Source organism: Anas platyrhynchos, chromosome 7, assembly GCF_047663525.1.
Source record: "Anas platyrhynchos isolate ZD024472 breed Pekin duck chromosome 7, IASCAAS_PekinDuck_T2T, whole genome shotgun sequence".
NCBI classification, from domain to species: domain Eukaryota; kingdom Metazoa; phylum Chordata; class Aves; order Anseriformes; family Anatidae; genus Anas; species Anas platyrhynchos.
This window is the reverse complement of record NC_092593.1, coordinates 30,514,516-30,527,710: the sequence shown is the minus strand read 5'-3', so window position 1 is coordinate 30,527,710 and position 13,195 is coordinate 30,514,516. Positions and strand designations below refer to the sequence as shown.

The window sequence follows — 13,195 nt, the reverse complement described above, 5'->3', positions numbered from 1 at the left end:
GAAAGCTCGCCTATTTTTGCTGGGAGATCTGTCATCTAGTTCATAAGCACCTTCAGAACTCTTAGATATACACCATTACAGCCTGGTGACTTATTGCTTTTTAATTTATCAATTTGCACCATTACCAGCTCTTCTGACATCCCAGGTCTCGGGCAATACTTCATCTTTATTACTGGCAAAGAGTGACAGGATCTCATCATTAATACCGCGAGGAAGTGGGGCCGGGGCAGGTACCTCTCAGCAACACCGCAACCGGGACTCAAGCAAAGAACAAAGCTGTGACGAACAAGTTTTCTTGTCTTTATTAGAAAGAGACCTATACAATATAGCAGTCTCCCTCTGCAGTACTTTACAACTTTTTTTCCTTTTTTATTTATTTATTTTTTTTTATTCAGAATACTGTACAGCTGACACAAAAATCTCAACGCGAAGAGAGAGTAAAGGGAAACATAATACAGACTGGCATACTTAATCAAAACAAAATCATATGAAACAACAAGCAAAGTGAAATGTTTGTCAATTGTTTTAATTACAGTACAAACAATATAAATAAAGCATCATTGAGTCATTGTAAAACAAACTTGCTGAATGAGGTAATATAAAAACAACAACAAAAGACGTATTTTTTAATAATTTCCACACTGTCTTGTCATCATTTATACATTACTATTTACAGAAACAGAAAAGAAAAACAAAACAAAACAAAACAAAACAAAAAAACCTTGCTATAAAGTCTGCCATGTGCTAGGAATCTTCTGCCTCTACCCCAAACACAGTTCTCAGGTGTCCCTACTCACCTGGGCTCCCTTTCTCCCCATCCTAACCAGGAACACAAACATCACAAAGCAGAAAAACAGAAAGACCTGGGGGCTAAGCACGCGTGAACGTGACGTCTAGCCGTGTGGTCGGTCACAGGGTAAGAAGAAACTGAGAGAAACAGAGCACACATCCATTTCCAAGCAGTGATGATGCCAGTTCCCAACACAAAGGTGCTGGCTAGGACTGCACGCCAAACCACGGCCCCACTGAAACCAAACTCTGACTTCAGCTAGGTTGGGATACAGCCCTGAATGCATCCGGGCCCAATTCTGCCTCTCCCAAACAGCTTCGCCTCGGGTTTGGCAAAGCATTTGGGGATGTGCTCAAATCTCGGTGAAGTCGAGAGGTTTCACATAGCTGCAGAGTGAGGCCCGTGGCAATCCTGAGCCAGAGACATCAAGGTGAGAGAACGCAAAGGAAAGACGAAACGAGCCCTCGAGTTTTGAAGGACACCCCTCCCCAAAGCCCTGCGGTGTGTGCACCCGTCCGTACGAGCCGTGCACGAGTGAAAAATGCTCACGAGGTTACACTAGTACATGAGAACTGGACCAAATGCACGGGGCGCATCGTGGCCCCCTGGAAAGTTTGTATTTCCCCAGAGAAACGGGCTGTGCTTTTAGAGGACCACCATCCTCTTCTCCCTGCGGGCTGGCAAAACGATGCCAGTGGATTCAACAGGTCTTGAACCCACGTGAAACTGTGGATAAGTAGGAAAAAATGCTCGGAGGGGTTTTCAACAGCACCCGCACCTCCCTCACACACCCAGACGTGTTTTCCAGTATAAATACCCTGCCTAGCTCCAGCAAACAGTCCTCTGCGTGCCGACCCTGCCTAATCCCTATCAATTTCCCCTAAACCAAAAGCAGGAGTAGCAATGGCACGGGTAACAGCTGGCCAGGCTTTCCTGGACCCCTCGCTACACACAAAGCTTCAGCACACGTTAGCTGACGTTCAAAGTAAAATTTTGGTTCCCCCAGATGGGGGAACACAAACCCTCCCTCACTCCTACCAAAGATCAGGTGCTACCATGTCTGCTGTTGGGGTTTTATTCCCTCCACCTTGCAATTCGGAAAGTGTTTCCAGCTACCCAAGAGGAGCTGGGACTGCTCCGAGGTCCCCGCACGGTTGCCCTCACGGTTTTTGGTTATCCTAACCACAGGCAGAGGGAGGTGAGAAAGAGGGAAGAATGGGAAGTTGTCAGACACAAAACACCGATCGGCTCCGTAAAACGTGGCGTGCACAAAACAGCTGATGGTGCATTCACTGCCAGCAAGCAACACGGTCATCCCAAACGCATGCCATTAGACCTCGACAAGCCCCCCACCCCCCTCCACGCTTTGTACATAACACACAGGTAAAAATTACGAGCTCTGAAGCACTGCAAAATAGTCAACTCTTAGTACTGGAAGCAAACACACGTCCAGCAGCTCATGGCCAAGAGAAAGCTGAAGCTTTGCACGTCAGCAGAGCTGACCACTACCACATGAATACGCTACAGAGACTTGAGAGAGATGCGGACACGTAAGAAGGGGCTAAAACTGCTGAAATGTACAAAGACACTTGTCTTTCATCTGCCCACAAACAAAAGTCCCTCAGACACTCAGGGAACAAGAGTAAACTACGGGAGGTACCTCACCCACATATTGCTGTCGCCTGAAATGAAACACGGGGGCCAAGATTACCAAAGGCGTGACTAGTGACTTGTAGAAAAACAACAAACTAAAGTCATCTTATTTTCAGAAATCATGCAATCCTTTTCCCAAAACAAGAACTACTCACAGCTCTGGAAAATCTTGGCCCAACCCCCCCCTACCCTCTATTTAAAACGTGAGACGGATTCAGTCAAATCAAGATGAGATCACCAAATACCCACTTAAAAACTGGCCCATGATAAACAACAAAACAAAACCTAGAATATCGCACTACAACAGACCTACCTACCTACACCTTTGGATAGTTTGCTCTATTACCTCTCTATTATTTTTTGTTTTAAACAGGAGATACCCTTTGAATAAAACCATTTAAACCAACCTTCTTTTTGTAACTTAGAATTTAAGAAGTCAAAATTAATTGCAGGACATTTTGTGTTTTTTTTTTTTGTTTGTTTGTTTGTTTGATTTTGGTTTTTACTTTGCTCAAAAAGAATTTTAATCTGGAGTGACCTTTCTTTTGCTATGCAGCAGACACAAGAACAGCCCAAAGTTTTTTTTCCGCAATACATTTTACCCCAAAATCAACCAAAATGGAAGGCGATGTTGAAGGGAGGATCCGAGACTAACAGCCAGAGATCCCATGTGCTAATAACTGCAGTAGGCATCAGAGGGGAAACAAAGAATCGTGACGATGAATTGCGACGGGCAAGCTCTCGTGTATCCACACAAACCGCCCCACGTTTGGTCCCCAGCACTTTCCTTCTTCGCCTCGAGTCCCTCCCGGCACAACGCACATTTGTTCCCCGTTAAGGTGCAAACACGGCTCCCCGAGACATTTGTAGAGGGCCCCTTCAGAGCCCTCGTGTGAAATCTGTGCTTGTCTCCACTAACACTACTTTACACTAGAAACTACAAATTACTTCATTTTTCATGATCTCCATACAAATATAAAGGATGAAGCTATCCGAAAACCGCATCAGCTAATTATACTACATGACAGTGCTGGAGATCATCGCTACGAGTGTATCTGCACTCACACCTCTATTCCTCTCCCTACGTTACTCAGCTTCCTCTTGCCAGGGGAAATCTCCAAGTGCAGCTAAAGCCTCTTGCACTAACACATAATTTAGGGAAATGGGGAAAGACAGCAAGGTAAACAATATTAATGTTTACACAGTTATTATACACTACGCCCAAGTAGAAATGCTTAAAAACCCTCTCTCCTTTCCAATAGCTCGCCTGGCTTTCCGAGCTGCGCCTAGCTCAGGAGACGCCAAGTCACGCCAGAAATAGCTATTTTTTTCTGCCCCCTTTCAGCAACGAAACTGGAAATCTGGTAATAAGAGCCCCTGGCCAAATCTCTGCACTGGCGAGACCCTGGAGTTTCCCAAGGTTGGGTCTTCTCTCTTCACAAATAGCGAGGAAGAAGTAAACCCTCCTGAAGTCCTGGACTACCGAGGCTCAGGTGCCAGGTACAACACACCCGACTCCTCTCCACTCTAGGCAATTCGCCTCGTGTCAACAGCAGGAAAGTGCTGATGTTGGTAGCAAAGGCTCACGCACTCCTAGTGTGGTAGTCATGGTGGATAAAGTGCAGAGCAAGTGGGATTCAATAGTATTTGGGATCATGCAAAGGGTTAAATGGGGCACTCGGTGAGAACCACTGCCACAAACTCCATTTTCTGAGAAACAGCAACAGATTTAGCCAGCATGTTTCTGCTGGGATTTCTTATTGACTGGATTTCAATTTGTTTTTAATTTGCTCATAACATGCTCAAAGGGCGTAAACAGCCTGGCAAGTGGGTTCCATAAAAGCAACAAGAGGGGCTAGACACGAGATGAGGAACAGAAAAGGGACAGGTTAACAGAGAGAGAGCAACGGGAACAGCTCCTGCAGGTTCTCAAAGCACCGATACTGGTGCCGCACCCGGGCGGCTTCAAGAACATCCTTTGCAAAGTGCAGACGCATCCCCTGAAAAGCACGCAGAGCCCCGAGACCTTGTCTCTCTCCAGAGCTGAGAGAAGAGGGAAACGCATGGCTGAGAAAAAACCCGAGCCACCAAAGCCTGCCTCCGTGCTTCCACCACCACGGGCGCACGGTCCTCTGGCTCCCAGGGTTTGGGCATCCTCCCTGCAGACCCCCAGGCATCTGGGGAAGCCACCACGTAGCCTACAAAAGCACGGCTTCAGCATCATCACTGCCAACGCATATGTGTCCAAGGGAAAGCTTTGTTTAGGTTAAAAGCAAGTGTTACTGCTTGATTAAAGTATGAGGTTATGAGTTGGCTAGCCAGGATACATCATTTTTCCTGTAATACAGCGGAATTCCCTTTCCTAAAAAAAAAATATTTTGTAAGGTTCACCTTCAGGAAGTCTTTATGAAAGGAGTGTACAACCCTTCTACCTGAAATCTGCACGGCAGCCTAGCTGCCCTTGTCTCTCCAACATCACTCCCAGCCTCGTGAGAGGAAGGTGGCCCACAGAGAACATTGGGTACAGGAAATTTTCAGCTCTGAAATGGAACATGCACTGAGAACTTCTTATGGCAAATCTGCCGACGTGTTTGAAACGTCGGCCTTGCTTCTCCGATACGTTCCCAGGGGAACCCCTGGGCACACGAGCTGCAGTTCCTGAGTTCCCCCCGCGTCCCCTGGTGCAGGTGTAAGGCTCGTGAGCACCGGGACGCGGTGGGCTCCGAGCATCCCATGCAGCCATGTGGGCTGTCCTGTCACCGTAGGACCACCCGTCAGTACCAAAGATCAGGGAGCTGCACGGTGATGGTGGAGAAACAGCAATTACAACAGACACCTTTCCTCAAGGGAAAAAAAATAAAAAAAAATAAAAAAACCTCCCAGTGTGAACAGAACTGGATGTAGCGTTACTCTGGTGCAGCCAAAGGAAGATCTCCCTACAGCCAGAGGTCTGTACAGTAACAAGCTATAAAATGACAACACCACAGAACAGGAAAAAACTGGTCAGTATTCTAGTTTTTTTCACCTCGGGGCATGCTTTCCTTCCAAGATTTCATGATTTTTACACCAAATCTGTAATTCTCTGATTTTTTTTTTCCCTTAAGATACGCTGAACACCTTTTTTTTCCCTTCACATTTTGTTGACCTATATTTTATTTAGCGACTGCTATCCCCCTCCCGTTTGGATGTCAAATGAAATACAGAGCCCCAAGGAAGAACAACACTGGAGGCTTGGGAAATACAGACGGAGCAGGTAGATTTGCAAATTACTATGCTGTGTGCACCTCACTGACTTCACATAATTGCTCCTTTGCCATCTAATTCAGTTGAGTTTTCAACTTTCTCTGTGATATGCCCTTCCCCCATCTTCACATTGCCATATGCCACTTAAAAATCACTTTTCTGTCTGCCAAAAGCCTTACAGCCTGCTTCCCTGTGCCAGAATCCTAGGTTGTGGAAAATGGCAGAAGCTAGGATCTGTCTGGCAATACCCAAAATAATAATAAAAAAAAAATTAAAAAAAAAATCAAATTACGTATTACAAGGTGGAATTCAAATGAACTGTCCAGGCTACTTTCACAAGCCATTTTTCTTCCAGAGAGCAGCCAAGTTCAGAGTTAGCGCAGCCATGCCCTGCCCGCCTTGGTGAAGGCTATCAATTCTGAAATTAATCAAATCTGATCTTCACACATCCAGACTATGGCTTTTTGTCTTGGCTTGTGAAAGCTTCATGCCTTCTGAAGTAAAATATATTTACAGTGCTGAGAAACAGCCTCTTTTCCTTTCTAAAAGGTCTCATACATTTTTTTTTTTTCATGCCAAGCGTGCCACAATCTCATTCTGATATGTTCCTCAAAGGCTTGCAATGGAAATAGGGTTCACTGCTGGGAAGATTTTCAATGTACAATGATCTGTACTCCACAGATCCTAACTAGTTGCACATGATTTAGTACACATCCATTACAGTTTATAAATTAACAGAGATGTCATTTTCTGTACAAAAAAAATCAATGCATATTTATGATTTTTTTATTCAAATAGATTTTACATACATATAATCTAAAGACACAATACAAAATCTGTATAAGTTAGGCAATGCATCACAGGAGTGACCAAAAACTCAACACGTTTACCTTGGCAAAATGACAGAACATATTTCTGCTGGCTGAAAAAATATTAGCCTTTAATGCATTTATTAATTTTACTAAATGTACTTGAAATGTTTTTCCTTAGCAGTATTCATTATTCCTTTTTGTGTTTCATAGTTACTCTTATTTATTTTTTCCATTTTGTTTTTACACCAAGGAGACTGCAGTCAAATAACACTCAGCAACTCATTTCCTCTCTTTGGACTGAAAAATTAAACAGATACTAAATTATGACAGTGAATTTAGAAAGGAGGGCTCCAAGGGCTTGAAAGAACATGTCTGAGATAATATGATGCTTCTAAGAATATTGCAATCACATCCAAGCAATCACCGAAGCGTGCCATGTAACTACCTCCTCAGCTAATATGCTTTTTTCTCCGTGATGACTAATCATGTTCTATTAAACAGCGGTAATGCTGGAAGAACTCAACTATACAAGTGTAATGAAGCCAGTATTCTCCCTGGACAGATTAGCTACAACTGATTTGACACATACCATCATAGGAGCTTCAAACCTGACAAACTCTGTGCTTGCTTCTGATTTATGCCGTCAAGCTCTTCAGAGAAGAGAATGAAATCCAGCCGTTCCGTTTGGTAGAGGTGAAATGTACTGATGTGCTTAACTGTCAGTTACGGAAAGTTACCATCGCTCCTTTCTTCTCCTCTCGCTCCCGCTCTCGTCTCCCTCCGCCCCTTCCTTCCGCACTTGTAGAGCCTGTGCCCAGGGACAGCCGTCCCCACGGTCCCGTGCCACGTGCCGTGTCCTAGAGAACCCACGCGCTCTCGTGCGCTCCTGCTGCCCGCTTGTCATCGTCGGAGAGCTGTCACTGAAACAACTGCTTTCTCTGCAGCCCCTTTCGCTCCTTCTCACCCCCTCGTGCTATCCAGACGCGCCGGTTCTGGATGGGACAGGGATGCACCGAAGGGAAAAGGGAAAAAAAAGGGAAGTTGTCAGACTCACAGAGCAGAGCTGTGACGGGAATGGAGGAATATGAGGCTGCGGATGTAATTCAGGTCAGCGAATACACGAACAAGCTCCTCAGATGATGGTGGGCATTCTTCCGCTGCTGTTGTTCCGGTTATTGTTCTTCCTGGACAAGTTTGGAGTCGCCATGAGGACGAAGCGCTCATCGGGGCAGCCGTACTGGAGGAGAACATCGATGCACTCCTGGCTGGAGGCTTGCCTGGCATAGGCCAACGCCGTGTTCCCGTGGGCATCGCGTGCCATCACGTCAACGCCATACTACAGAGAAAGAAGAGATGGCGTCTGAAGCTTTGGTGCAAAGCGAGCATTAAAACAGAGGGAGCAAACTCAGGACAGAAGGGTTTGAATGTAACTGAGGACAAGGCTGGGGAAAGGGAAAAGAGGGACAGGTCAGGAGATTGTGCAGATTCGCTGAGCATAGAGCTACACATGAAAAGGTTTCTACAGGGAGGGTCTCCTACCTGGAGCTAAATTTTTATCAGTGGTATTTCAAATAGCATTTCAAATGGTGCCGGGGAAATTTCTCCTTCCTCATCTCCTACACTTTTGCTTGTTTTCTATCAAGTAGCAGTAGACAGGCAGAAATTTAAGTTGCTCTCTTTACATAGCACGCGATGAACAAGAGCCAGACTCAGGACAGCAGCGGACACTTGGTGAAATTCGCGGGCGGCAGGTTTGGGAGGCCCTGCTGAAGGAATGTGGCCCAGCAAAAGCCACCCCAGCGCCGCAGGCTCCCTCCGCAGGCAGCAGGTACTCACCCAAATCAAGAGCTGCACCAACACCACGTTTCCTTTCCTGCACGCCAAGTGCAGGGCAGTGCGCCCGTCCCCGTCCCCGCAGGTCTCGTTCACCTCCTCCCGCGTCCCGTGGGCGAGGAGCAGGATGACCGTCCGCAAATCTTCCTCGGCTGTAGCCCTCAGGAGGTGCTGGCCCAGGGAAAGCTCCAGGCATTGCAGCGGGGCGAGGAAGAGCTTCTGCTCGTATTTTGCACGTATCCAGCGCTCCTTTTCTTCCCTAGAAAAGCAAAAGGGAATGTGTAAAACGGCGCCAGCTTGGCTTTGCCTACCAGTATGCTAGCAAACGGCAGTTAATCAACAGAAAAATTATTCCCTGTTCCATTATTTTTGGCAAAAAAGCCATTATAGAGGCAGTTCATTCAAACTTTGTCCTTGCAGCAGGATTTGTGCCACCGCTGAGCTGTATCGCCGTGACGCTGGCTGCGCTGCCTGTGGGGCGCACGCCCCAGCCACCAGCTGCTGTGGGGTGGTGGCCAGACCACGACGACCACGAGGTCTTCAGACCCCGAGCTGCCACGAGGATTGGCAGCAGGTAAGAGCCCTCACTGTTAAATGGGAAAACAGGCAGAGCAAATCCACCACGGGGTTCAGCTGTGCTGCAAAATACATCACAGAAAATGCACGGAATTTACATCCCTAACACCTGAAGTAACCCGTACGGCGCTTCCATCCTTCGGCCACCCTTCCTGCACCCAGGTTTGCATTTCAGACAGGACTGTGACCCCCTGGAAGACACAGCCTTGCTTGCAGGGGTGTTTTTTTTTTTTCTCCCCCTAAAAGTTGAGTCATGTTTCCAAATGCAAAAGACATATGGAGGGTTCTCCTGTTTGTTTTTCCAAAATGCAAACTACCAAAACAACACTTTGAAGCACCATTTCCTCCTGATATGTCAAATAACTATCAAAAGCTTTCTGGATGCTATTATATTACAGGATAACAAGGACTACAAACAACTGCCTCAACCGCCCATTAAAAAAATTAACATACAATTATATGATCTAAGAGATCTAGCCCTAGACAAAGTCCCATTTAGAAGTACCTTAGGTAATCTGTTCAGCCTGTGAAAACCATATGCATCACCTAGCAAGGCAACTTGTTACTGGTGACATATTTTTTCCTCTGGAGTACAAAAGGAAAAGCTCTGTTTACCCCTTTCAGCACTGTTTACACTACTCCCAGTAATCTAGTGTCAGGTTAGCCCTAATCTGTTTTTAAATACTTATGTAAACAGATCCTTCCAACAGCAAATCTGGATTAGTTTTGCATCATTTCCTGGTACATGTGGAGTGACCTTACTTTGACCTCCCTGGATGCTTTCATGCAAAGCTTCCCAAAGCAGGCACTTCTCTGCACCAATGGCAATTCACCCTGCAGACAGGTACGGGCTTTTTCAGAGAAAGAGGGCAAACAGAAAATTAACACAAAAAGCGCCTCGTTTAAATGAAACCTTTGAAAGCTAAAAGACACACACACAAAAAATTTAGGGAGCTGCAAATTAGCCTTTGATGGCAGGCTCTGATAACCCGAGCATCAGTTCAGGTGCTCCAGAGGGAGAGGAGAAAGAAAAGGATTTCTGTTACCATTGCAATCCCTAACTCTTTATTTTATTTTATTTTATTTTATTTTATTTTATTTTATTTTATTTTATTTTATTTATTTATTTTATTTTATTTTATTTTATTTTATTTTATTTATTTATTTTATTTTATTTTATTTTCATTTCTGTTGTTTTCAGGTTAAAAAAAACACAACACTGGCAATGCTTTGAGGATGATGAAGTAACGTAACATACAATTATTACCAATAAAATGTGTGTACTTGCAGTGTTGCAACACTTGCAGGTCCAGTATCCACCCCAAGTAATTAATAAAGCTCTCCTGAGTTTTTAAAGTCTATGTTGAGGTACTGAGAGTATAACCAATGCTTCCACTCCACGTTTCAATGTGCCAGACTGAAAACCGAGGTGATTCAACCTGCGCTGCTTCACAACAGTAGCACATGTCTGGGCTTTGGGAATTTATTTCTCGTATGCCCATGCACCCTAAAGTGCGTGGAAGTCCCTTTCTGTTTAAAAACCAAGCTGCTTTACACACATCTCCCAGCTCTAATCACAGTTCATATATATGCCTATATATAGCTGAACAGAGACAATAAATGCCAACTTCAGGTGGAAGCTTTCAGAGTTTTAGGCTGCTGCTTTACAAATTCCTTGGCATGACTTTCACCTTTGCCATGTGCTGCATGGGAGCAGTGCAAAGGCACGTCAGACAAAGCAATCCTGCTGCTCTTGGAAGGCTGCAAGGGAGCTGCAAGGCTAGACATTATCAACCAAATCCTACTCAGGTTATCCTACTGTCTCAAAAGGTTGGGAAAAGAAGAGAAAGCCCATTTAAAAATATATTTGAGGAAGGGGAACGTGCTGACACCTGCGTTAGTGATGGAGAGGGAAAGAGCTGGATGCAAACAGTCCTTCCTTGAAGCACTGTCCTGCAGTATAACCCATAACTGCTCTGCATTAACACCGACTGTCAAAAACCCCTTAACTGGAAGAAATTTGTTGCAACCAGGCAGCAACTGAAGAGATAGTGAGTCCCTTGGGAGATGCATGCCTGGCCAGAGCAGGACCCTGCAGCCAGCAGTGGACTGTGCTTCTGGGCTACAACCACTTAAAATTTTGACCTTCTCACATGATTATTTTTACCTTACTTTCGTCTTCCTTCTTGGAAAAACTTGCTCATTTTTCTTGACCACTTAGGGCACCAATAGACTTAATTCATTAAGGTCAAATTCTACCCTTGCAGTCACAGTAATTGACTGGGAGAGTACCCCCCAAACTCTACCTGAGGGTCATGGTGGGAACACAGCAAACTCTACAAACAAAAATAAAGGTGTTTTAAAAGTCTCAGACATTTGGGGGCAGCATGTCACTGACATCGGCTATCAAATGAGATTTAGATCCTATTCAACAGCCCAAACTGGGTACACAAAGAAAGATATGCTGCTTGGATTTCCTCATAGAAAACTGTACTTAATAACAGAGGAAGGGGGAGAAGCACGCTTGCCCATGCCTCATGGACTGGTAAAACCAAAATTTAGAAGGACAGGTTTTGAATGAGTATCTAGAAAGCCAACATCCACAGACATCCTCTCTCCATCTCTGGCACAAACCGCTTAATTTTGAAAGGCAAGTTCTGGAACATTCTTGGAAGTCAGCTTCAGCTCCACTACACCGTGTTGGGTTTGTCTGTAAAACTACCACATACACGCACTCATCTTAGAAATCCCGACAACAAGACATAAATACTGCAATTGTTGCTCTGATGCCACAATTTCACTTCTGGGATCCACAGCTTGTCTTGGTTGAGGTTTCATTTCCCCAAAGACAGGCCAGTCCAAGAGCAGAGTTGTCAGCAGTAGATCACTTAACCTCATTCCAGTCCCCTGGAGGACCACTGTTCACATCCCCTGTTAGCTAATGAGCTAAAAAATGAATTATTGGAGCGGTCAGCAATAAGCAGGAAGAGGAGGCACAGTGTTTCACTTCAGCCAGCACTGACATACCTTTAAATAAATCAACTGAATAAGAGTACAAAGAAATGAGAGGAAGAGTGACTAATCAGGAGAAAGATACTGAGCCAGTCCCTAAAAATACAAGAAATGCACAATTAAACATCTGCTAGTAAATATTTCTGTTTTCTTCCCTTGCCTGTAATCCTGGCAACTTCCATGCAACCCCTTCAACACTATGACTTTCAGTTCTAGTCGTCTCCACATGACACCTGTAAGCCAAAACAAGACTATTTTGGTTACTTACTGGGATTTTAAACCCAGTGGAATCCTCTTTTCAGGACCAGATTAAAGCCAGTGTACTGGAGAGGAAACATCACCAGGTGCTCAGACATTCCCTATGATACCTAATGCTGGAGAATATCTGAGCTGCCTTTTCATCAGATGTACTAAAATAATATGTATTTTCTACAGCAATCAGGCTAGCTGCCTGTGTTTTTAATGCACATGCACATGTGAATTAATAGATTATAAACTCCTGATTAATAGATTATAGATTTTTAGAAAGAAAAAAATATATAATTAGTAAGATCAGACTTTGATCTTTTTTATCTCTGAAGCTGTCCATTCAAACCCAGGCTGCAAATATAAACTTAAAACCTCGGTGGATGTACAAGGCCCAAAGTACAGGGTAAGACTGCAAAATACTCTGCAGGAAAGGGATAATCCACTAAGCCTTGGCCAAAAAATACCAGGAGTATTAGCTCTTGCAGGAGTCTCCATCACTAGTGAACTCTAAGTACACAGTGGTATGAATAATGAAAACCCTGCCATGGCAATGATACTGTACATAGGTAAGGGTTATTAGAAACAGATGAAAATTTCACTTCTCAGTTTATTTTGAACTCATTAGGTGCTTGCTTCTCAAGATAATGTCCAATTATTTAAATTACTCTGCCAGCCACATCACATCATTATTATCTGGAAACATAAATACCGGGCACTGTAAGGGGGAGGGTTAACTAGGTAGCATGAGGAATATAAAAAGCAGATTAGCTTAGAGCACAGTTTCCCTCTGGAGCTACGCTGTGCTCTCTGCTTGCGAGTTTGCACCAGAGATGCTCATTTAGGAGCTCATGTCCTGCACAGCTCAGCCCCTTCCAGTGCATTGCCTGGCTTGCCCACCTTGGTTAAAAGCTTACAGCTTCCAACAATACTAAATCTTTTCTTCTCTCTTGCTGAAGAGAATAATTCTGCAACTGAGGAGGCCCCTAAATGTTCTCTCTAGTGCCATTCACCCAAACCTCCGTGCCGT

At 44.7% G+C, this 13,195-nt stretch overlaps 1 protein-coding gene across 12 annotated transcripts in view; it reads right to left on the bottom strand.

The window, feature by feature from the left end:
• Positions 1-279: 279 nt before the first annotated feature.
• AGAP1 (ArfGAP with GTPase domain, ankyrin repeat and PH domain 1) overlaps positions 280-13,195 on the bottom strand; it is a 362,269-nt gene continuing 349,353 nt past the window's right edge. For all 12 annotated transcript variants that reach the window (XM_038182545.2, XM_038182547.2, XM_038182549.2 and 9 more), the window contains 2 exons: positions 8,335-8,590; positions 280-7,834 (listed from right to left, as the gene is read on the bottom strand). In XM_038182545.2, the coding sequence (XP_038038473.1) occupies positions 7,631-7,834; positions 8,335-8,590 (460 nt within the window). In that variant the 3' untranslated portion in view covers positions 280-7,630. The remainder of the gene's footprint in view (positions 7,835-8,334; positions 8,591-13,195) is intronic.